This window comes from Nannospalax galili, unplaced genomic scaffold (assembly GCF_000622305.1).
Source record: "Nannospalax galili isolate Female #2095 unplaced genomic scaffold, S.galili_v1.0 scaffold127, whole genome shotgun sequence".
Classification (NCBI taxonomy): domain Eukaryota; kingdom Metazoa; phylum Chordata; class Mammalia; order Rodentia; family Spalacidae; genus Nannospalax; species Nannospalax galili.
In genome coordinates, this window is record NW_008360326.1 from 8,866,766 (window position 1) to 8,893,202 (window position 26,437).

The window sequence follows — 26,437 nt, forward strand, 5'->3', positions numbered from 1 at the left end:
TAAAATCCCCAGCCTCCTCCCTTCCCAGGGCTAGTGGTGCTTATGATCCCAGGTAACCTGGAGACCACCCATCCATGCTGAAGACTAGTGAGTCAGTTCTTCTCATCCTGAAAAGCACTTCCGCAAACATCTGGGGTCATATTCCATCAATTTACTTATGCCGTCTTATTTATGTAACTTCTATTCAATTATCATTCTCCCTAGAGTTGTAAACCTTCTCAAGATTCTTACATTATTAAAATTAAGGAGAAAGAAAGAAAAAAAAGAAACATTTTTAAAGTTTCTCTTCACTCCTGGCCTGCATAGCATCTTCATCTCATACCGGATTCTGTAATATTTGCTTTTTTTCTTTCCTTTTCATTTTCTTTCTTTCTTCTTTTTGGAGGCAGGGTCTCACTATGTAAACCAGGCTGGCCTTGAACTCACAGAGATCCACCTGCCTTTGCCTGCAATATTTTCTTAATTTCTCCATCCAATCCTGAAGTCCCCACTCCAGCTCTCCCCTGGGCATTAGAGGGATCTGTTAGGCATGTAGGTCAGGCCAGGTCATGCTTCTGCCCCAAATCTCAAGCAGTCTGAGGATCCAGTCCACCCAGGGCCTACCTAGATATCTGTTCTCACATTTCAGGAAAAATTGGAAGCACTTTTTAAAGATTTGATTGACCACATCCCAGCTAACATTCTCATTAAGATAGAATTCACATAATATGCAATTTCCTCACTTATAGCATAGAATCAAATCATTTAGTGTCTTCACAAGATTTGCACCTATTTAAAACATCCAGTAGGGCCACTTTGGCATGTATATCTGTGCTGAAATCACCATCACGATTGATATGATATCTGCCAGGGTTAGAAAGAAGCCTCAGTGGTTAAGAGCAGAGGACAGACCCAAGTTCAGTTGCAGAACCCTTGCAGGCAACTCACAACAGCCTGTAACTCCAGCTCCAGGGGATCCAACATCCTCTTCTGGACTCAGTGGGCATCTGCACTCACACATGCACATAAACATACGCATACATACATAATTAAAAATAAAAACAATCTTTTAAAAAAGTTATCTGTCACTCTCCAAAACCCCTCATGTTCATTTGTGACTTCTCTTCCTGTCAAATGTGGATCTACTTTCTGTCACTATCATGCAGTTCATATTTTCAAGAATGTTATATCTGAATAGACCCATTTAGTATGTACCATTGTTTTTTGTCCATTGCTTTAGTCTGCCTTCTTCCTGCAGAGTCACTCTGAGCTTTGTGTTTATTATAAGCATATGTCAACAGTTCAGGCTTGTGTTGTTGCTAAGTAGCCTTCAGTTGAATATGATACAACAGTTTACTCACCTACTGATAGAAACTGAGCTGCTTCTAGTCTGGAACTATTATAGAAACGTGCAATGAATCTTTGCATGAAGGCCTTTGTGTGACACATGCTTCCATTCCTCAGGTGTGAATATCTAGGAGCACATGACTAGGTCACATGAGGACAGTTGCTTAGTTCTTGAGAAGCTGACAAACTGTTTCCCAAGTGGTTGTATTTGTCATTTCTTCAGTGTGTGAGAGAGTTCCAGAATCCCTCAGCCTTGCCCCCACCTGATGAGGTTGATCCCATCTGTCTTAGCCTGGCTGTTGTGCTCACTCTTTCACCTCTAGTGTTCTACCCCCTCAGCATTCCCATTACACTGCCCACTGTCGCTCTCCACTGGCATACTGTTTTTTTTTTTAATCTTTATTTATTTGTTTTTATGTATATAAGTGTTTTGCCTATATGTGCGTAAGTGTACCACATGTAGGCAATGTCTACAGAGGCCAGAAGAGGGTGTTGAATCCCTTGGAACTGGACTTACAGGCTGTTGTTACCTGCACGTGGGTGCTGGGAACCAAACCTGGGTCTTCTGCAGGAGCAGACAACACTCTTAACCGCTGAGCCATCTCTCCAGGACTTGTCATGCTATTCTTACAACCTGGACACCTCTTTACCTGTCACTCATTTGAGTTAAGCCATTTTCTATTAATCCTCAGCCCCAGGGTTTTTAAACCCAGGTTTCTCACTATGTATGTACTATATATGAGTCATCTTTGTGTTACTGTAACAAATTACCTGAGATAAGCAACTTAAACAGAGAAATGATTTATTCTGGCTCACAGATTTGAGGGTTTCAGTCCATGACCCATTGTCCCTGTTGCTTTGGATTTGTGGTGAGGCAGCACATCATGGTGAAAACACATGGTAGAGGAAGCTGCTTACCTCACGGTGACCAGGAAGCAAAGAGAGAAAGAGGAAGGACACAACCTAATAACCTAATTTCTTCCCACTAGGCCCCATAACCTGAAGGTTCCAGCACTTCCCAGTAGAGCCACAGGCTGGGAACCAATCCTTCAACACACAGACCTTTGGGGGAGACTCAAGATCCAAACTAGAGCATGTTCCCACAAACTTCTCTGGGTGAACTTGAAGCTCCTTTTACATTAGGTGAAGCTGTTCGTGTGGCTCCTTCCCTTTCTCAAGGATAGGGCTCTAACATAGGCTTGGCGCTCTGTAGATCAGCAGTTGACAGGGACCCTTACCTGCGCTTCACCTGCTGGTAAACTGTGGCTGTTTTCTCTGGTTTAAAGAGAGATATTATTATAGCCATTGTCATTTGAAAATTTAAAATGGGAAACAATGTGTAGGTGGGGCAAGGTTTATAAATGAAGTGAACAGTTGTCCTAATTCTTAATATCCTTTGAACATAGAAGGCAAAATATAAATGAGATCAAAGGGACTCATGAACTTCAAGTAAATTAAATTTGGTCTAAAGGAGAGTTACCCAATCTGTCTTGACATAATGATTTTAAGGTTTCCTGTCTGACAGAGGTTTTGGTATTTTGAATGACCTAGGATTTGCCATTCAACCAGTAGTACTTTGTTTATGTTGGTGGTAAGGAAAAGACAGGGCTGAGCGGCGTATTTCCACACGCTTTTGAGAAAGTCTTGGTAATCAGCAGTATCTGCACGCTTTTCACCTCCCCACATAGTGGTTGGAAGTGGTTTTACAGGTTCACAGGAGGGAGGTGGGACGTAAAAGAGTGGTCTCCAGAAGGTAATGGGGGATGGTAAAGAGGTTGAGTTTCAAAGTCCGATTAGAAATCACAGGGATGGAATTCAGAGTAATTGTCACTGAGGCTTTACAGCCTGGGGATTTGGCCTGCTGTGCACAGCAGCCACTGCTGGGTTTTAACCCAGGCACAGCGCCTCCTGGGGGGACACGGCTCTGAATTAACCTGCAACTTGAGGAGTGGAAATAAAGCATCAGAATGTGGGAGTTCCTAAAGCAATCTACTGGCTAATCCAAATTGCTTTGAAATAGTCCTTCATAAGCCTTCTATTCCAAAGCAAGGGAGCTCCGTCCACCACAAGCTAAATAAAGCCCCCGTAAGACCAGTACCATTGTCATGGTTAAGATGATCTGGCTCAGGATTAAAGCCAACCAGAGCCTGACCTGTACAGGAGCAGCACACTGAGCTCAGACTCGCCTTTGAGAGAGCCAGGAGTTTCTGCACTGACAGGTATCCTGTGACAGAAAGGAGGAAAGGAAGCAAGAAGGGAGTGAAGGGGAGAATGAGGGAAGGGAGGAGGGAGGGAAGGAGAGAGGGAAGAAAGGAGGGAGGGAAGAAGGAAGGGCAGAAGGAGAGAGGGAAGGAGACAAGGAAGGGAAGGAAGGAAAGAAGAAAAGAAGGGAGGGAAGAAAGGAGAAATAAGGAAGGGGGGAGGGAGGGAGGCCCACCTCTGGTGTCCAGGTTCTGCCAACCCTCAGATCATGAGTTGAGTTGCAAAGGCAGGTACTTACACAGCCCTGCTGCCCCGCTTCTTTGTAGATCACAGGACAGTCCCACAGAGCTCTTTGACAGAACAATTGAGTGTGTGCTCAGCAGTCCCGCTCATCCACTCGGAGAGTATGAACAGAACAATCCTGATTTCTAGTTTCTACTTAAAAACAAAAGAAGAATAGGAAGATTTCTTCATGAATGGCCTCATGGGAAAAAAAATCTTTTGAACAAATTCCACATTGAGCTGTATTTATCTTCGATTTAAAAATGTTCACACGGGGGCTTGAGAGATGGCTCAGCGTTTAAGAGCACTGACTGCTTTTGCAGAGGACCCAGGTTCGATTCCCAGCACCCACATGGTGTCTGGGAACCATCCTTAACTCCAGTTCCAGGGGAATCCAAAGCCCTCTTCTGACCTCTGCACATTGCACGACACGGGTGCACTCACATACATGCCGGCAATATACTCACACACATAAAATAAAAATAATAAATAAAAAATATTTTTTTAAATGTTCACACTATTTTAAAGATGTCTGAATGTTGTTAACTTAGACCCAGCTCATCCCTACGTTCATCAGGAGTGACAACAACATTCAAAAACATGCTTAGCTAAATGTTCCATAAGAATAGTTACCTTTGTGCTTAAAACTGAAATTGTCTGATTGCTTAGATGACAAATTACAGGAAGCCCTTTTAAAAGTTACACGATTGCTCTCTGATTTGAGTATGAGGCCCTCTTTAGCGCAGGACCATCCTGGAGCTGGAGGTAGCCTCACACAGTAGTTTAAAGCACAGCCTCTGAGCCTGACTGCCTGGCTTCTGATTCTGGTTTCTCCATGTCCTGGGTTCATGTGTACCAGCATGCAATGATTCATTCATCTCTACAACCTACTCTGCAGTGGGTCTGCATTTCTCACATATTATTAGAACAGCGTCTAACACATATATATATATAAGCTATATAAATTTTTGCTAAGTATATACTTAAGGGACTGGGAAGATAGCTCATTGATAAAGTGTTTGGCACACAAGCATCAAGACCTGAGTTCTCATCCTCAGCACCCATGTTATAACCTCAGCACTGGGGAGGTGGAGACAGGAGGATCCTGAGGCCTCACTAGCTGGCCAGTCTATCCAGTCAATGAGCTCTAAGGTTCTGTAAGAGATCTGCCTCAAAAAATGAAGTAGAGAATGATCGAAGATGACACTGATGTTGACCTCTGGCCGCTGTGCAGGTGCACATGCATACACCCACATGCAGGTACAGGTACACAATTAATTAAAGTTTGTAAAATAAATAAATAAATAAATAAATAAAGTTTGTGCTCATACTCTATTTTGGTTGCTCAATGCTTCTGTAGAATACCCAAAAGCCTCTTTTCACTACCCAAAATATCATCCTATAAAAGTTTCCCAGTGAGTGTCTTGGCAGAGAGAAAGGAGACTTCAGGCAACAGACTGGGAGCCACACAGAAATGGCATTTAGAAATCCATTTTCCATCCTCATTGAGTTGAACTTACCTCAGAACTTTGGTTTTGCAGTTGGTGATGTACGTTGGTCAGATGGCCAAGGACATCCTGAAGTGGCCCCGGCCGTCTTCCCCTCCTGTTGTGAAACTTGAAAAGAGAGTGGTTGCAGAATACGGGATGCCATCCACCCACGCCATGGCAGCCACTGCCATTGCTTTCACCCTCCTTATCTCTACCATGGACAGGTACCAGGTAAGAAAGTCCAACTCATCTGCCTCCCAAGTCCACCTCTACTGGTAGAATGAGACAGCAGAGAGGGGTGCAGTTTGGACTTCCTTTTAAATCTGCTTTGAGGGACTTTAAGGTTAATGAGGTAAAGATTAAGAGAACAGGAAATCTACAGGGCTGTTGATGACAATTTCTTCATAGATAAAGTGATCATATAAATTAGACCCAAATGAGATTGTGCCAATGAGTAAGGACGGACACCATTCATAATCACACTAGAGCAGACAACACAGTGTGGGCTGTTCCAGTTGACCGCATCATCCTCCGGCCCCAGGAAGCATTTACCTGAGCTGCTACCTAGACAGACAGGAATCAGTGCTCATCCTGAGCTTGCAGCAGACACAAAGGGTTTATGATCCTCATAAACTATCCTTCAGGGCAGAGATGATCACACCAAATCCCTCTGCCAGACTCCCCAGGCCTGGGGTAGAAGTGAGTCTGTATCCCAAATTACCCTCCAAGGATAACTCTGCCCCTGGTTAGGGCTCAGCTATTAGAAATGATGACTCCATTTTTTTTTCAGAACCATATAAATGACAGGAGAGTAATAAATGTTAAAAATAGAAGAATTTCACTGAATATATGTGTCCTGGTTTGATTCTTCATTGCTGTGACAAAACACTCTGACCAGTACCAACTTGGGGAGGAAAGGGTTTATTTGTCTTACATCTCCCAGGTCACAGTTCATCAGGGAGCCCAAGGTAGGAACTCAGGGCAGGAACCTGGAGGCAGGAGCTGAAGCACAGGCCATGGAGGAACGCTGCTTACAGGCTTGCTCCCTTGGCCCCTGCTCACCCTGCTTTCTTATGCAACACAGGCCCACCTGCCCAGGGGTGGCACCACCCACAGTGGGCTGGGCCCTCCCACATCACTCATCAAGAAGATGCCCTTCAGACATGGCCACAGGCCAGTCCAATAGAGGCAATTCCCCTATTGAGGCTCCCTCAACCCAGGTATGTCAAGTTGACACTAAAGCTATCCAGCACAATATGCTTAGATGATAATTATAGCAAGAACTTTTAAAAGTTACATGGTTGCTGCAAGGAAGATTTCTTTTTCTGTTTTGCTTCTACTTGAGATATGTCAGTTTAATTTTATGTTTAATAAATTTTACCTGCTAACCATTGAAAATATTTTATTTCCTTAATCTTGGCAGTCTTGTAGTTAAATGGCAACAGTGTGCCGCCTGCTTTTATTTACCCCAGAAATCCACAGCCATTCCATATTCTAGATCAGGCAATAAAAGAATTCATCCAGCATGGTTGGAAGAGGTCAACACCAGGGTTCAGGTCTCAGCTTTACCTCTGTAATCTTCTACCTGACTACCTGGGCATAGATTTTTTTTTCTAAATTAGAAAAGGACAGTTGTAAGGAATATATCCAACTAGATGTAACCACTGTGTCCTAACTTGTTTAAATGTCATGCCAGGACCCCAAAATACCTGAACTCTCCAGGACTGAGTTCACAGAGACTTCTGACCTAGGCTGTGTACATACCCCATGGCCCAGCAGAACACAGTGACCAACCTCAGTCCTGAGTATACAAAAAATTGCCCTCAGTATACAAAGAGGTCTGTGAATATGCGTTAGTGTCACTTGGGACAGGAAGCAGCAAGGACAGAATGTCATGGTGATAGAGTGTGTGGCAGTGGAGTTTCTTCACATTGTGACGGACAGGAAGCATAGGGCAAAGAGAAGACTTCATCTTCAAAGGCACGCTTGGTGACCTAGATCCAGCTAGCTCCTAAAGTTTACATCACCAAAGTTTACATTACCTCCCCAAATAGTGCGAGACTACCACGGCCAAACATTCGCCCATGGAAGCACTTAATATTAAAACACAAATATACTAGTGCTTTCCATATTAAATGCCATTCTAGGTCCTCCCCAAAAGCAGTGAGGAGAGGCTGGCTGCAGGAAGAGAATCAAGGTTCAAGCACTCAGTGTTAGAACATGCCTGCTCCCTCAGCCTCCATAACTATAATCGAACACTCTTTCCGATGTGGCTTCTAAGCCACCACCTTAACTGGAATTCCAAGCTCATTTGAAAGCTGCTCAATTCTTCTTTAAAGCATTCTTTCTGACTCATATGATGCAGAATTGCTCCTAAGGCCTCCTTAGTTCAAGTGTGATTTTTTTTCCTACTCAATTTTTTATGATATATATACTTGGCTATTTGGGCTATTTACTAACAGCTCTAAACATGGATTGATGCAGGTGTTGGAGCTGAATGCATTAAGTTACTCATTTTAAATACCTTCTGATGAAAATCTGAGACTTAGTCAATGAAAAATCTTTAAAAAGAAAGTGTCAGTTATGGCAAACACATACCAGTAACCTCAGCACTCAGGAGACTGAGGCAGGAGGATCACAAGTTTGAGGCCCGCCTGGGCTTCATAAATAAGACCCTGTCTAAGAAAAACAATTTTAAAAGATATTTTATTTATTATTTCTTTTAAATTTTATGTGTGAGTGCATCGTCTGCATGGATGTAAGTGCACCCATGTCATGCAGTGCCCGTGGAGGTCAGAAAGGGAGTCGGATACCCTGGAACTGGAGTTACGAACAGTTATTAGCTGCCTTGTGGGTGCTGGGAACCAAACCTGGGTCCTTTGCAAGAGCAGCCAGTGCTCTTAACTGCCAAGCCATCTCTCCAACCCCAGAAAAACAACTTTTAAAAGAGAAGGTACACACCCTGGCGTTAATGAACTTGATGCTCCCTAGGAAGGAGCAGAAGAAAATAGCTTTTTGACTCTGCCACCAGTTGAATGACCTTTGGTACATCATTACACCTCTCAGAGCCTTGGCTCCTGTGGTGAGGACCAAGTGGGATGACTGATGGGAAAGCCTCCTGCAATAAAGGTTGATGCCACCATAACTTGCTGTCATGGTTCAGAGCACCCTCATAAAACAGAACTGATAATGATCTGGGGACTGGTCTTCACATGACATCATTTCTGCTCTTACTGCTATGGAACATGTTAGTAATCAGAGTAAGTGGGTTACACGTTTACATCCTGGCTATAAGTAGAATATCTGTGTTCCTTATGTGAGTCAGTCTTTGCCAGAATCTTGCAGCTGCTATTACTACCACCCACAGATGCTGCGTTTAGCAGGGTCTAGACAATTGCTCTAGCATCCGAATGCCCATTCTTAGCCTATGGCTTCTCAGAAGAAGTTGCTTGTGGAGCTTTCAGACTGTGTAGTGCCAGCCATCTACCTTGCTTTGTGATCAAATGGTTCACCAAGTTCTATAAAAATATGTCTAGGTTGGGCTGGAGAAATGGCTCAGTGATTAAGAGCGCTGGCTGCTCTTACAGAGGACTTAGATTCAATTCCCAGCACCCACATGGTGGCTAACAACTGGCCTAACTCCAGTTCCAGAGGATCCAACACCCTCTTCTGACCTCTGTGGGTACTGCACAACATAGGTGCACTTATGTACATGCAAGCAATACACTCATACACATAAAAATAATAATAAAATTTTTAAAAGAATATTTCTAGGCATTTTCTCCTTATCTTTCCTTATTTTTAAAATGTTTTCAGATGGTTAGCTTGCTGATCTAGGGACTCTGTAAGATTCAGAGTAGGAATTATGGCACAATGAATCATATTTCCTACTATGACATCCAATTGCCTAAGTCAGACTAGACTTGGTGGTGCAGGCCTGTAATCTTGGCTGCTTAAGAGCCTGAGACAAGAAAAAATTCACAACTGCAAACCCTACCTGGGTTACAGGATGAGTTCAAGTAAACTTAGACTATCTCAAAGTGAAAATAAAATAAAAGGACTAGAGATATAGCTTATTGGTAGAGGACCTGCTTAGCATGTATGAATGAGCCCCTAAATTCATCCCTGATAACACAACAGAGAGCGAGAGAGAAAGAGAGAACACACCTCATCTGAACATGATCTAAACTCCCCATTTTCTCTCCCCTCTGCAGTACCCCTTTGCCTTAGGCCTGGTGATGGCTGTGGTGTTTTCTACGTTGGTGTGTGTCAGCAGAATCTACACTGGAATGCACACAGTCCTGGTAAGGCTATGGGGACAGGCCTCGTGGTGACTGAATAGCATTTGGTCAGTGTGTCAGGGTGTTCCCTCAGCTGCTAAGGAATCTTTGCCAGCTTAGTGCAGTGGTGTGCACCTGTAACCACAGCCTCTTGGGAATCTGAGGCAGGAGAATCACAAGGAGACCCTGTCTCAAAAAAGAAGCTACTTGCTTGTCTAATTCTATTCCTCACTGGGTCAGAGTTAAATAATTATTATGTGGAAGTATATGCCTAATAATAGCAAAAGAATATTAAAGCCAGGTATGGGGGCACATATCAGCAGTCCCAGCTGCTTGAAGAGGTGAGGTAGGAGGATTGCAAGTTCTAAGCCAGCCTAGACAACTTAGTCCAGACTCAAAATAAAAAGGAGCTGAGCCTGGTGGTGCAGGCCTGTAATCCCAGTTACTCAGAGGACTAAAGCAAGAGGATTGTAAGTTCAGGGCCTACCTGGGCTACAGAGTGAGTTCTGGGCAATAGAATGAGACCCAATCTCAGGAGAGAAAGTAAAAGAAGGCTGGGGGTGTGCCTTACTTGTAGAACCTTCATCTGCCATGCCTGAGGGTCTGAGTTCAGTTCCAAGGACTGCTGAATGAATGAATGAATGAATGAATGAATGAATGAATGATAAATAAGGCTTAGCAGAGTAACTCAGAAAGAGAGAGAAAGGAAGAAAGAAGGAATGAAGGGAAGGGAAAAGAGGAGGGGAGCCGGAAAGGAAATATTAAAATAAGCCAAGCTTGGTGGCTCACACCTGTACTCTCAGTACTTGGAAAATGGAGAGAGTAGCTCAAGGTCACCCTCAGCGACATAGTGAGTTCTAGGCCAGCCTGAGCTACATATGACTGTGTTTCAAAACAAATTAAAATATATTAAGACAACACCTAGGCATGGTGGTGCACACCTTTACCCCCAGCACTCTGGAGGCAGAGGCAGGTTGATCTCTGTGAGATCAAGCCCAGCCTGGTCTACATAGTGAGTTCCAGGACAGCTGTGGGAGACCTATAGGGAAGGCCTGTCTCAAAAGACAAAAAAAGAAAAACTTATGACAATACCAATAAGGTGAAGGTTATCAGTTACTTTAAGTTGTCATTCTGACAGAATATCTGATATGGCTTCCTGAATTTTCACACTCTCTAAGGTTGGCAATGGTGGTGGGAACAGGGGGCTACATCTGCATTTAAAAGTTTATCTACCTTTGGGGGCTGGAGAGATGGCTCAGCAGTTAAGAGCAATGATTGCTCTTGCAGAGGACCCGGGTTTGATTCTCACTACGAATATGGTGGCTACAGACCATCCTTAACTCTAGTTCCAGGGGAATCCGAAGTCCTCTTCTGACCTCCATGGCATTGCATGACACAGGTGCACTCACATACATGAAGGCAATACACTCATACACATAAAATAAAAATAATAATTTTTTTTTTTTTGTCTTTTTGAGACAGGGTCTCCCTGTAGCCCAAGCTGTCCTGGAATTCGCTACACAGACCAGGCTGGTCTTGAACTCACAGAAATCCGCCTGCCTCTGCCTCCCAAGTGCTGGGACTACAAGCGTGTGCCCAGCATAAAAATATTTTTTTTAAAAGTTTATCTATCTTTAATCCCAGCACTTGGGAAGCAGAGGCAGGTGAATCTCAGTGAGATCGAGGCCAGCCTCATCTCCATAGCAAGTTCCAGACCAGCTGGGGATACAAGGAGGCCCTGTCTCAAAAAGACAAAACAACCAAACCAAATAGATGATGGATAGATGATAGATAGATAGATAGATAGATAGATAGATAGATAGATAGATAGATAGATAGATAGATAGATAGATAGATAGATAGATAGATAGATAGATAGATAGATAGATAGATAGATAGATAGATATAAATAAATAAATAAATAAATAAATGCTTATCTACCTTTATATTACAATTTCCCCCCTCCAGGTCTGCTAAGATTAGCTCAATAAAAATTCCTTGAGAATCTAGTGCCTACCACGTCAGCCAGCTGCATGGATGTTCAGAGCACAAAGCTAATCATGGTTAGACTCGGGCACTGGTTATTGTAAGACTCTGTGCAAGAAAGATTTTTTTTAAGACAAAGAGGCCCTTGTTCCTTGTATTCATCTCAGCTGTGAAACTCAAGGTGTCATTAGCAAAGGACCTTATTGGGAAGGTCACTTCCCTTCCTGTCTCTCTGCTGCCAGCAAGGGTTATCAGGTAATGGTGGAAGGATGGATCATCATGGGAAAATGCAAAAGGGAGTGATGACAGCAACTGGAGGCCTCAGGTGAGGCAGGTGAGGCACAAAATCAAATGGGTACCAGGCTGGGCTGTTGCTCAGCTGGTAAAGTGTTGTCTGGCATGCACAAAGTCCTGGGTTCCATCACAAAATGAGCTGTGTTAAGACACAGCTGTAATCCCAGCCCTTGGAAGGTAGAGGCATGAGGATCAGAAGTTCAAGGTCATCCTCAATTAGGTAGGAGATTTTAGGCCAACCTGGGCTATATGAGACCCTGTCTCAAAAAGAAAAAGAAGTATGACTGGTACCAAAACTTCAATAATTGAGGTAAATAATTTTAATGCAGTGTTTTTTTAGTTAAAATTAATGCAAAAAATTCCACGATGAGCAATATGTAAAGTAGAAATGGAGACGATATTTGCTCTGCATTTTCACAGCCCTACCTTACCTAATCCAGGTCCCAGTTAGTTTACCATTTGAGTGAAAGGGGGCCCAGTTCTTGCAAATACTGAAGAAGCAATTGGGGTCAGGTTTTTTTTTCTACCTACCAAATCACCGTGTCCTTGCACAACCCCCTTGCACCCCCTTCCCATCTGCTGGCTTCGGAGGAGAGGGCAGGAGAGGGAAGGGGAGGGAAGCATTCTCAATTTGCCACACTACTTCTCCACATGACAGAGAGGTTCTCTGCAAACCCATTCCTAGACTTCAGTGTGGAACTCCACAGCACTCTCTGGGGTGTTTTGGTATTCCTTTTATCTTGGGCTACTTTTTAATTTCCATAGGTTTCCATTTTGAAACAAATAGATCTTAGAAACTCAGGTTAAAATTAAAACCAAAGAAAACACAAGAATGTGGCACTCCAGACGTGGAGAGAGCACAAACCCACTTCAGTAAAGCACAGCTACAACTCGTCCCTCCTTTTCTTTTTAAAGTGGCTTTTGGAGATGAAGAAGCAGATATTTTCAGGAAGATAGATGAGGCCTCTGGTTCAGAGTCAATGAATGGGTGTAGCTATTCCTTGGGGAGGATCTTTCTAGAAGAGATTAAAGTGAAGGGCCAAGGCAAGCCCCTACCTCTGCACTGTTTCATGGTTGGGGCCCAGTGGTCCTCTCACACTGGCAATTCCACTGCCTGAAAATCTTGCATTGCCACACTAGATCAGGCCAAGGAGTGTGTCAGGTTATGGGACCAAAGCCGGGCTTAGGACACCCTGAGTCACGATGTCTAGCAAAAGGAAGGTCTGGCTATAGAGTGGAATGATGGGAGAGTTGATGTTGTACATTTCTGTGTTCAGTAGCATCTTGATGATCTCTGAGGGGTGTCAGGTTTGTAGCCAGATCTAGGAGACCCTGAGGACAAACCCACCTCCTGGGTGTCCAAGTCTGCTGTAGGAGGCCGATGGAAAGGCTGGTGGGTAACTTGGCATGAGTGCTCTCATTAGCAAGGCACAGCTGGCCTGAGTCCACTAGGGGAATGTCGTTACCTTCTGTGAACCCCTCAGTACGATCCCAGGGCAGGTAGTGCTTTCCTCTCCTGAACCCCAGAGAAATCTTTGCTTACTTTTCATTGAGTTTCCTACATGTGGATAAGGAATTGTACTTGTTTTCACTCCCACTCCCCTCTCTTATCCTCTCCATCTTCCACTGAAACCCTTCTTCATCCCAGCGACTCCCTATCCTCCCTTCAAACCTTCTTTTCGTGTGCAACCCACTGACTTTAATTTAAAAAATCATGGGTGGAATATTATTTACTGGAGCATGGACAACTTGTCGGAGGCCACACCCCTGAAGAAAGTGACTTCCCATTTGTGAGCAGTAATTAATTACCAGTTGTACCGCAGGGAGGGTGGGCCTCATGGGCCCCTCCCTCCTCCCATGGAAATTTTTTAAAAAATTAAAAAAATATATATATATATGGAGATATCCATGAAGACATATTTATAGTAGCATTATTCACAATGACCAAAAAGCTGGAAGCAACCTGTGCCCACTGATGAAGGAATAGATGAGAGAATATGCTATATATATACCTCCAGTAGAGTACTATTCAGTCTTAAATAAGCCAGTCATGAAAGGATGAACACTGTGGGATTCCACTTACCTGAAGAAGAGTAGCAAGATGAAGAGGCAGAGAATGGTTGTTGCCAGGGGTTGGGGAGAAGACGGCACGGGAAATTATTTCATGAGTATAGAAATTTGGTTTTACAAGATGGAAAGAGTTCTGTAGATGCATGTTGGGGGTGGTGGTACAGCAATGTGACAATACAATTTAAAATGGCAAAGATGGTCAATTTTCTAAGGTATTTGTTTATGGTACTTTTTTTTTTTTTTTTTTTTTTTTTTTTTGATCTTTGAGACAGGGTCTCCCTGTAGCCCCAGTTGTCCTGGAACTCACTATGTAGACCAGGCTGGCCTTGAACTCACTATGTATGTAGACCAAGCTGCCCTTGAACTCACAGAGATCCACCTGCCTCTGCCTCCTGAGTGCTGGGATTAAAGGCATGTGCCAACACACCCAACTATAGTACATTTTTAAAAATTTTAAAAGTCATGCTCAGGGGCTGGGAAGATGGCTGAGTGACTAGAAGTGCTTGCTGTGCAAGCATAGGTAGGACCTGAGTTTGAATCCCCAGAACTCCTGTAAAGAGGGACATGATAATTCTAGCACTCCTATGGGGAGATGGGAAGCAGAGACAGAATTCCTGGAAGCAAGACAGGACCAACATCTGAGGTTGTGCTCTCTGACCTCCATGTGTGCTGTACACATGTGCCCTCATTCATACACACAATGCACACGTGCATGAATGCACACACACATACACACACGCACGCACACACACAAGTTGTGCTCAGGACATGGGTTCCGAGCTATGGCAACCAGTTCCTTAGTTGATTTTAATGCAGCCAGAGTTGAGAGGCATTGACTGGATCAAGGACAGTAATCTTTACATTGGGGTGGGCACACAACTGAGCAGAATCAGCTGGAGGTGGAAGGAAGATAGATAGCTGTGAAACCACTCACAATCTATTGTAGATTGTGAACTGCACTGATGCCTGATCACACACAGCTGGGATGCTCAGGGCACATGAGTATGTCCTTGGGGTGACTCCTGCTTTATATTCATAGTCTTGACACATGAACAGGAAGAGCAGCTCACTGAGGGAAGTAACCTGTTCATCTCCCCAGCAGAGCTTTCTTACTTGCCATCCAGGGCAAGGCTTTGTGGACAGCTTCCAGTTAGACTCCTGAGAAGGACCAATTAAAGCTTGGGGAATACTAAACCTGCCCTGCTGAGGCCCCATCCTCACCAAACCAGCTCTCCAGATTACCAAGGTGCCCATACAAGAAATGTGGGCAAGACCCCAGCCCTTGCTTCTGTCAGCCAAGTAGTCACCATGATGAGTCAATTCTAGCTCCTAAACATTTCTCATACCACTGACAGGATACTATTTCTGATTGCCTGTCCCATGCATGGGGAAGTTGCTTTCTGCTGCAGGCCATGCATGGTGATACCACCATAGCTGTGATGGGCATCCATGTGGAGCCTTGAGGGGACGTTGTCTTTGAAGAAATCAGCACACGTTTCATAAAAACATGAATTCGGCAAAGGGCAGCTATGATATCCTTGGCTGGGAACACCCTACCCCTGGGCTCACAATTCAAGGTAAAACAAAGTTCCTTATTGCTTAAGCCAGTTTTTTTACGTTTTGCATTTCCCATTTGCCACAGCAAAGAGCATTTGAAGTGATGCATTGATTTGCAGAATCAATTTTTTGGTGTTTTACTCCATGTTCTGTTGGTTTGAAGAATAAGCCAGTTGTAGCCAGCTGGAAGGAAAGAAAAGGGGGAAGATAAGGGGAAGAGAGAGAAAGGGAAGAGAGGGAGGGGAGGAGATGGGGGGGACTGAAGGGACTGGGATAGGTCACAGATACTTAGTTCCAAAAGGGACCAGAGGTAGGTAGCTCTGAGGATTCTGTCTTTCCTTTAGAATCTCATCATTCACGTATCCCAGTTCCCCACAACTCTCAGATCAAAACTTGGACATAAGTAGGTAAGACTTCAGTTGGGTCTAGTATTTCCTTTGGCGGGAAGACAGGGTTTGAGAGCAGAGCTGGGATCCAGGGAGCCACCCCTCTGGGCTGTAAAGGCAATGCCCTGAGAACAGACTGGAATGAGCCCAGTAAGGTCAAGCATCAGCTGGTTATCATCTGCTTCATCAAATTATTTTGAATGCACATAGCAGACTCCAACTCAAACCAGTTTAATCTTAAAAGGAAATGTATTGGCCTTTGCAGCCATGGCCTAAAACAGTCAGAGGCTCCAATGGCCATTGGGGGAGAGCGGTCTGAGGTCTGGCTCTTCATCAAAAGTATCCACTCCTCCCAACAGCTCATCTCTGCCTTGTGGATTCATGTCGCCTGGTGGTTCTTCAACCTGAAACTAGACCCTGGGAGCTCTGGGCTTAGGTTCCTTCAGTTCCTCTCCTGAAACAATGCCAGTAGGGAGAATTTCAGAAGAGTTCTAATTGGGTAATGACTCCATTGCTGTATCACCAGTCTCAGGGAGTGTCCATGATTAGGCCATTTGGGTCAGGAGCCAGCCTGTTTAGGCAGAGCCAGAATTGGCAATGGGGTCAGGATTAGGATTGCCATATAGAAGTGCCCCCAGTTACCAGAAGAAGGCAGAGTCCCAGGGATGAAGTCTTGTTTATTACTGTCAAAGGCTCAAAAAGTAGACATAATGCTATGTTTGTGTTTGGGTTTAGAAGAAGGCTGGCCACACTCTATTTGTAATGTCCTGAATTATTCAACTATACAAGACTAGTTTTAAACCCACTGACTGATGAAGGGATCATCCTAAATGCATTAACAGTACGATTAGCCTGATTCTTTGTTGGTAGATTAGGGAACATGAGAACTGTGAACAAATGGTGGATGTTCCACTACTTTGACTTGAACCGGCTGAAATGCTGCTGTGTTATTGTCCCCAAATTGTTTGATCTGGGTGTAATTATGTAGATATTAGGTTTTATTTGCTTACTCATTTATATTCCCTCCCCCCAAAGTAATGCTTTAGTTTTGGTTGGAGTTGGAGGATGTTGAAAAGACTTTTCAAATATTAAATTATCTGCAGACCATACAGAACTGTGTTCTGGCTCTGGAGGACAGTATTCTGAGTATGTTTTTCAAGTTCTTCAAAACCACTTATTAAAAAAAAATACTTTAAAGGCCTTACTTAATACGAGGAAAGACCCAATTATAACATAAATCACATCCTACCAAGCTGAGCTTTCTGTCATACCCTATTGGCTGAGTTCGTTCTTGAGATAAAAAGGGTCTTTGGTTACGTTTCTGTGGCTCAGTCACCACATTATTGGGCCTGTTGTCTTCTCCTTACCCTGGAGACAAATATTTTTATCCATTTGTAAAAATAGAGCATTATTTCTGGTTTCAAAAGTAGTAAGTATTCATAGTACTTTAACCTCTACTGGTTATAGTTTTGTGTTGTGTTTTCTTTAAGACTAAATAAATCATTAATCAATAGCATAGGAGAATTTCAGATAGCCATTGTAGGGGATGAAGGGAAGGGAAATTGAAGGCATTTTATGCTTCTAAATTAGAGAAACAAAGTTAGGGCTTAACACAATTTACAGCAAGCACCTCCTGCGGCATGCAATCTCAACGGCAAGCATAGGCAAATTAATTTTGCTTTCTACTTTCTTGATTCTGTCCCCAAAGCCACAATTGCAGTACAGTTTTCTGTTCCATAAATGTGGGATGAGCATACTGCTGGGCGTTCTTTGACCCCAAGAGGAAGGTGGTCAGGAGCCCAGTGTAGAAGGTTGGGGTGGAGGAGGTTGGGGTGAGGCTCCTTCACCCTCATGGCTGGGTGGCAGCTGGTCTTCAGTTAGAGCTGGGAGATTGGGGGGGAGGAAAGGCTGCTGAGACAGGCCTCAGAGGTAGCTCTTGGGAGGCCAAATATTTCATCTCCATGAGAAGGCCCCACAAGTGCTTCTTAAACTCTGAATGGCTTAAAATGGAGGTTGTATTGAAAATCCACTTTCCCCAAATAGATTTTTTTTAAGGCCACATTCAGGGACAGGGTACCAGCTGGGATACAGCATTACTGTGTGGTATATTTGATATTAGGTGAATCCCAGTTACTAGTAAAATAGTTAAGAATAAGGGATTGGCTAAACATTCCATAGACACTGGCCTTCGTATGTGTCTCTTGTATTACCCCCTTTTTGCATCATGTAGTGTGTTGCAGACTCACTGAGGGCAGGATGGCACTTCCCTAGGAACGTGTGTCTGTGTACCTGTCTTCATGGAAACAGCACTGTCCTTGAAATTTGCAAAGTTGACTTTTGTAAAGTGAATCCGACTTTTCCTTTATTTACATCATTTTTTTAAAAAGATTCCATTTTTTTGGCTTCTTGGGAAAACACATTTCTGCTGTGGTGCGCACGATCTTTGGGACAGTCAGGAAAACGATGGCATGTACCTATACCTTACCTTAAATTTGCCGCCATGTAAGCTATTGTTGGTTTGTCACACTGGAGGGGTAAAGGGAAAAGAAATGAAATAATTGACTGCAATTCTTTAGCTAACCCCTAAAACCTAAAATTAAAGCCCACAACGAAATCAAATCCAATCTCAAGAACAAGCTCTTTTGCTTGTTTAGTTGTTTTTGGAACCAGTGGCTTACTATGTAGCCCCAGGCCAGCCTTGAACTCACCATCTTCCTGCCTCAGCCTCAGCCTGGAAAGTGCTGGAATTACAGGAATTGTCATCATACCGGACATGAGAATACATTTCAATCTAGTTCACTACAGTATCTATTTCCCTCAGAGGTCAACAGACTCTTTAGAATAATCTCAAATATTTTTTAAGATCTCTCTCTCTCTCTCTCTCTCTCTCTCGCTCTCTCGCTCGCTCTCTCTCTCTCACTCTCATTCTCGCTCTCTGCCGTTTAGGTGCAAGTGCCTACAGAAGCTAGAAGAAAGTGTTGAATTCTCTAGAGGTTGTGAACTGCTCAGTGTGGGTGCTGGAAACCAGACTTGGGTCCTCTGGAAGAGCAGCAAGTGCTCTTAGCCGCAGAGCCATCTCTCCAAGCCCTTGGATATTAAAGATCAGGATGCAGTATGCTAAGAGTAAGACCCCTTGGCAGCCTCAGCGGCAAGCTTCCTGTGTTCTTCATGCTGCTCGAAAGCCACTTAGAGAGCTGTGTGGTGGCGCACACCTCTAATCCCAGCACTCAAGAGCCAGAGTCAGGTGGATCTCTGTGAGTTCAAGGCCAGCCTGGTCTACATAGTGAGTTCCAGAGCAGCTGGGCTACAGGGAGACCCTGTCTCAAAAAGACCCCCCCCCAAATAAAGTCACTTAGAAAAGGGATTAATATACAGAATCACTAAGCAAAAAGCCAGTTTAACAATTAGAACAGTTTCTAAAAAGAAATGCTAATGATCAATAAACATTACAGTTTCTCTTGTATTTTCAGAGTTGTTATAAAAGTAATAAAGAGAGCCTGGGGAGATTGCTCAGTGGTTAAGAATGCCTGCTGTTCTTCCAGAGGACCTGAGTTCTGTTCCCAGCACCTACTTCAGGTGGCTCACAATTGCCTGAAACTCCAGCTCCAGAGGATCCAGTGCCCTTTTCTGGCCTCCATAGGCACCTACACACATGTGGCATGTACTCACATAGACACATACATATAAATAAAAAGTAAATATTTTTTAAGTAGTGAAAGAAAGACAAAAAATAAGATACACACACAGACACACACACACACACACACACACACACACACACACTCAGAGACCCCAAAATTACCTATGAGATTAGTTTTAAAAAATACTTTAAGGGGAGCTAGAGGTGTATATACCCATGTGTACATATATCACATTCACACACAGGAAAAAAAGGGAGGGAGGGAGGAAAGGAAAGGGAAATAACTAAGATAGGAAAGATTTATTTGGGCTCACAGTTTCAAGGGTTCAATCCTTGGTCCTTGATGCCACTGATTTGGTGCCACTAGTGAGGCAGAATATCATGGTGGCAGAAACATGTGGAATAGGAAGTTCTCCATCTCATGACAGACAGTAAAGACTGGGGACCAGTTATAACCAACGGAAGCATGCCCCCCCCCAGCAGTGATGACTGTCCTCCAACTAAACTCCAGTTCTTAATGTCTGCCACTTCCCAGCACGACTCCTGGAAGTAGATTCCCAGTAAATGTTCACTGGGTTGCCACCAATACTAAGAGGTTGCTCTCTGTTAATCTATTTTTCTCTCTTATTTGTGCTTTACTGAGTCAGGTTTGAAAAGATTCATCTACTGATCTGCGTTCACCAAGGGAGGCCAGGTCAGGTCATAGACTAATATTTTCTGGCATTATTCTATAAAAATAATCTTTTTATTTTTTTGGTGTTTTTGAGACAGTGTCTTCCTGTAGCCCCAGCTGGCCTGAAATTCCCTATGTAGACCAGGCTGACCTTGAACTCACAGAGATCCTCCTGCCTCTACCTTCCAAGTGCTGGGATTAAAGGAATGCACCACCACACTGGGAATAATCTTTAACTTACAAACAACAAAATGGAAAGTGGTAACATAGCAGACACTGTGGAAGCTCGAATGCTCATTACTGAGCCTCTGAAACCAAGAGTAGAGTGTGGCAGGGTTAATGATCTTGGGACATCAGCATCATGAGACTTAGGTCACTGGGAGACGAATTCAGTGTGTGCGTGGTGTGTGTGTGTGTGTGTGTGTGTGTGTGTGTGTGTGTGTTGTTTGAACATGTGTGTGTGCTTATAGGCACAAGCAGAGGTTAAAGGAAGATACCAGGTATGCTGCTCTATCACTCTCTAGTCCCATGTGCGCATGGGGCGGGAGGGGGGGTGTTCTCACTGCACTGATGCTGGCTTGCAGCAGGCCCCCAGTGATCCTCCTGCCTCTTCTTTCCCAGCACTGGGATTCCAGGTGCATACACAGCCATGCCTTGCTTTTTACATGGATGCTGGAATCCAAACTCAGGTCCTCATGCTTGCACAGCAAACACTTTACCCACTGAGCCATCTCCTCAGCCCCTCAAAACCAGTTTTTAGGAGGGAAGGCAGACACTTCACAAGAATTTCTCAGGATATACTACTGGTGCTGAGCACATCTCCTTTAATCAGAGAGATGACAGAGTATCCAGAATGGAGAAGGAAGTTCTGCATTCCCTCCCAAACTTAAGAATTTTGTGACTACAGATTCTGCTACCTGGTTCCTGGATCTAAGTAAGTAAATGGTACCTACAGATAAAGAGATTAATCTCACACGTGTAGGATAAGTCACTCAGAGTCTAATCCTAGGGCCCTCAATTTAGAAAAAAAAAGCCTAAACTTTTGCCAAACATCTTATTAATGTGTCATACACAGAGACAAATGTAGTCAAATGATACTTGTGCAGTGCAGTGAATTTTCAACAAAGAAAGCGTAGGTCACTGTATGGAAGCACAACCTGCATTAGGAGACACACGTCATGGGCACCTGGGAAGTCCTCTCATGCCCTCTTCTCTGCATCTCCCGCCCTGCAGCTCTGTGCTTTTATAAAATCATTTTCACTTTTCGTATTTCCATAAGAATTTTGGAATCAGCACAGTTTATCATTCTCTCCAGTGCTGGGCTCTTATTGACATGAGACCAAGTGTGCGGATCATCTTGGGAGCACTTGCGTCTTGCAATGCTGAGGTTCCTGTTCCTGGGCATGGTGTCTCATCTATTCTAACATTTGCTTTTTCTCAGGGTTGTAGCTTTCTGTGTACAGAACTTATATATCACACATTATACGGCATATTAAATGTGCTCACAAGCATTGTATCTGCTAGGCACCATTCCAAGTGCTTTGCATATATTAGCTACCCCATAGGCTAGTCCACAGCCACCTTCAGAGGGAGATCCTATTTACTCCATTTTTACAGATGAGGTTAAGTCAATTGACCAGAATTCTGTACTTGATGAAACTGAAGTGAGATTTAAAATAAAGCAGTCTGGCGTGTGTGTGTGTGTGTGTGTGTGTGTGTGTGTGTGTGTGTGTGTGTGTGTGTGTCTGTGTGTCTGTGTCTGTGTGCAAACATGCCCAGGCATATGCATACTGTGGATTCACCCAGGGTCTCAGATGTGCCCAGCACTTGCTATACTGATGAGTTATGTGGTACTTTTAGCTACCATTCTATATTGTATGCATCCAGGATGTTTATGAATACATTTAACAGCAAATAACAAGTACATACTACGTGTCTATCAATCTGATGAAGTTGGCTAGGAGTAGTGGCTTACACCTGTAATCTCAGCATTCAAAAGGGCCGAAGCAAGAGACTCACCCACTCACAAGTTTGAGACATTCTGGGCTACAGAGTGAGTCCCAGGCCAACCTATACTATACAGTGAGATTCTGTCAGATAGATAGATAGATAGATAGATAGATAGATAGATAGATAGATAGATAGATAGATAGATAGATAGATAGATAGATAGATAGATAGATAGATAGATAGATAGATAGATAGATAGATAGATAGATAGATAGATAGATAGATAGATAGATAGATAGATAGATAGATAGATAGATAGATAGATAGATAGATAGATAGATAGATAGATAGATAGATAGATAGACAGACAGACAGACAGACAGACAGGCAGTGTTATTCCACAGAATAGCATGTTACATAACTTCTGGCAGGGCTGGAGAGAAGGCTCAGCCGTTAAGAGCACTGAATACTCTTGTATAGGACCTAGACTAAGTTCCCAGCACCCACATGATGGCTAACAACCATCCCTAACTCCAGCTCTAAGGGATCCAACACCTTCTTCTGACCTCAGGCATTGTATGAATCATGCTGTACTTACATACACATGCATGCAAAACACTCATTCACATTAAATAAAAATTAAAAATGGTGCTTCTGGGACTAGAGATGTAGCTTGAAGGTAGAGAGTTTTTCTGGTACATGTGAGGCCCTGAGTTCAACCTCCGGATATATGGATGTAGATGTAGATGAATTGGGGTCCTTTGGAAGAGCAGTAGTGCACACTCTTAACCACTAAGTCATCTCTCAAGCCCCAATATCTCATTTCTCTGGATTTCTTTATTCTCTCTTGACTTCTTCCTGTATTCCTTTTTATGTGGTACAATACTTAATGTGGATTCTTGGCAACCAAACAAATATGTACATTCCAAAGAGCTTATGTCTTTTATTGTTTTGGAATAAATTTTAAAACCTGCAAACCATTAATTCACCAAATTCAGTCTGTCATTCTAACCCTGCCTCTCAAATCAGTTGAAAAGGGAAACTAATTTTTCAACAGCATCTTCTCCATCTCACCATCCCACTCTTCTCTGTGCTGCTGGTTCAGTATCAGTGATGCACCTTTGAATGTCTAGAGAGTTGACCCGGGCCCAGTTGTCTATGGAGAAAAATAGCACTGCCTGAGCAGCCATCCAAAGGGCAAGGATGGCTTCCCCATCATAGCCATCAGACCACCAGAAAGCTGTGCTGTCATTGACCTGATGAACACTAACTGGGCTATAGAAGACAGAAGTGGAAAAGTATGTACCTGTGATCTGAAAATCCAGCTAAGAGCTAGAACTCAGTGTTAATTCCAGAACACTCATGGGATCATGTTTGTGTCTGGCTGTGGGAATGTTCCTTAGAACATGACTGTTTGGGGGAGGGTAAAAACACTTCATGTGTCATGTGTTTAAAGGCACACAGAGCTTCCTGAGAATGCTAGGATGTATTGGACTTCTTCTAAAAGAAGATATCACATGATATCATTTCCTGTGCTCATGAAATCATTTCCTATATGCATGAAACCAGTTCCTAGATGCATAAAGTCATTTCCTGCGCACATGAAATCATTTCCTGCGCACATGAAATCATTTCCGGTATGTCTAAAATCATTTCCCATTCACAGATCTGTGGCACAGTGTGGTGTCCACACAACACCCTGAGCTTTCACCGTATTTGTAAAACAGGGTCACCCTGATGTCTGAGCCATGCACCCCACTTCACCTTGGACCTACTTCTCCACTATAATAAAGTTGTGTCTTTACCTCCTTCTCAACTGACTAATACTTAACATCACAGAAGCGATGGTCTCAGTGATTGAGATGTCCAGCCTCACCACAGCAAGAACAGGACCACATTCACTTCTCCTGAGCAGTCTGCAAAGCAAGATGCTAAGAGTTGAGCTCTGAGAATGCTAGAAGAGCTGCGGAATACTATGCCCTCAGTACTGCTCTCTCAGGGAATTCTGCTTTTGCTCACAATCCAAGTGCCCAGGGCATAAGCCAAGCTTCCCCAGGAGCAGAGACAAAGGACAGCAAGAGACTTGCTTCTCTTCCAAGTGTGAACAACACGTCACCAGGTCCAGCAATTCTGTCTTTTGTACCTCTATGAGCACGAGTATTACTACATCGGAATTTCACTTGCAAAGATGACCGTATCGCTTTCAGGCACAGCATTGATATGTTTGTGAAGTTTTTAGTCTCTGGTGAGTGTTTCACACAAGCAAGTAGGAAACTCCACCATGTCACAGAAACACAAAGACTCCACAATGGCTTCTATCAGTTAGCAAGGCAAAATAGATTGGGCCATTCCCCAACGTGACCCCTGACCCTCAGCATCTCCTGAGAACTTGATAGATGTGGACTTCCAGCCCCCACCTGGACCTACTCCATCAGTACTTGCATTCAAGAACTTTCCTGTGGAATTCCATGTGAGATGCAGTTTGGAAAGCACCACAGCAGTCATCCCCCGCCCCCAGATAATGCAGCGACAGAGCCAATTGTATTGCAATGCACAGGCCCATTTGACAATTATATCTCACAGAACATGACTTCACTCTGTTCTCTGGTTGCTTAGAGGCCCCTGTACCTACCCAAGCTTGAGAAAGATCATTTAAGTGTTTGACAGTGTCTTTTGTGTCTTCCAGCAGATGGCTGTTCTCTGCACCTGTCATTCTTGTGAGCTGCTCAGTAGTTGTCAGATACGATGTTATAACCTTCCTGGAAATGTGTCTGATCTGCAGTTATAATTCCACTGGCCTGCCTAGCCCTGTGATTCATTACAGCTAGACTGTTCATACAAATGGGAATTTGGGGTGGGGAGGTGGTGGTTCTTTGGAACAACTATTGCTTGGACTTGTTAGACTCTGTGTAGCAGCTAAGACAAGCAAGTGATTGTTTCCTAAATTATGCTAGATATGGATAAGATTTAAAAATAGATAATGTACCCCTCTGTCTTCCTAGTTGATACTGATATAAAGCTGTAATACCTGACTCTATCATCACCTTAAGAAACATAATGCCTGCCTGCCTTACTTTTTAGCACACCAGTACCATTTAAAGAGAATGTACAGGGTGTTAGGGAGATGACTCAGTGGGTAAAGTGCCTACTGAGTTTGGATACCTAGCACCCACATAAAAGCCAGGATTGGTAGTACATGGCCATAATCCCAGCACTAATGAGGTAGAGACAGGAGGATCCCAAGGGCTTGCTGGCCAGCCCATCTAGTCAAAATGGCAAGTGTCAGGTTCAGTGAAAGACCCTGTCTTAAAAATTAAGCTAGTGGGGCTGGAGAGATGGCTCAGCAGTTAAGATGGCTCATTCATGTTCAGTAGTTCACAACTGCCTGCAACTCCACCTCCAGTGGACCAGATGCCCTCTTTTGGCCTCCATAGGCACCTGCACTCATGAACACATACCCTCACATAGACAGGCACACATACATATAAATAGAAAAGACAATAAATCTTAAAATTTTTAAGGTGGAGAGCAATTAGAAGGAGGCATCTCCTAAGCAAGTGATGAAGATCTGTTTAGGTTTGTTATGATATATGAAGGATGAGACAAAAATAATATACACAGAATCTTAAATTTTCTATGGTCATAGTAGTTTAGTCAACTAGTTTAAGGAATAAAATATATATCTAGTCAAGGTTTATCTGAGAATATTTGGTTTTTTTACCCAAACCTTCTCTACGTAGGACATGATAATTAAAAGTACCAGACTGGTGGAACTAACCTTATTGGCTGTTTAACAGCCATAGTTTGAGACCTATACTAATCTGGTCAGAAAGGACTTAAAGGACAGTTTCTGCCTCTTGCCCTCCAAGGTCGACTAAATTCCAGGGGACTATGGAGCATCTCTCAAGATGTCCTGTAACTGTGGTGAGTAACCTGTCCTCCTGTTCAGGGCGGCCATGGAGACCACATGAGATGGACTTGAACCAATGTCCAGTCTACAAAGAGGAAGGTCAACTCAGAGGAAATATCCCATTCATGTTTCCAAGTGAACCCAGACATGGTCGAGTAGGACCTTTGACTTATCCTCACATAGAACTGGTAAAAGGAAGGAGCCAGGAGCTCCTCCTGAGCCCATGTGACCCTTGAGGAACAGATCCTTAAATGACCTTAAGTGTAAAAATAAATTTATTTATTTGGGCAAACTGTATGCTCTTAAACACTCAAAAGGAAAGTATAACCAAAGAGTAAAGTCATCAGTGTATTTCTTTAAGAGTTCAAGGGTTTATACTTCTCAGACTTTA

General features: G+C 43.5%; 1 protein-coding gene across 1 annotated transcript in view; it reads left to right on the forward strand.

The window, feature by feature from the left end:
* The window catches only part of Sgpp2 (sphingosine-1-phosphate phosphatase 2), a 122,459-nt gene that overhangs the window by 81,673 nt on the left and 14,349 nt on the right, over positions 1–26,437 (forward strand). The window contains exons 3-4 of the mRNA XM_008825812.2: positions 5,352–5,531; positions 9,515–9,604. Coding sequence (XP_008824034.1) covers positions 5,352–5,531; positions 9,515–9,604 — 270 coding nt within the window. The remainder of the gene's footprint in view (positions 1–5,351; positions 5,532–9,514; positions 9,605–26,437) is intronic.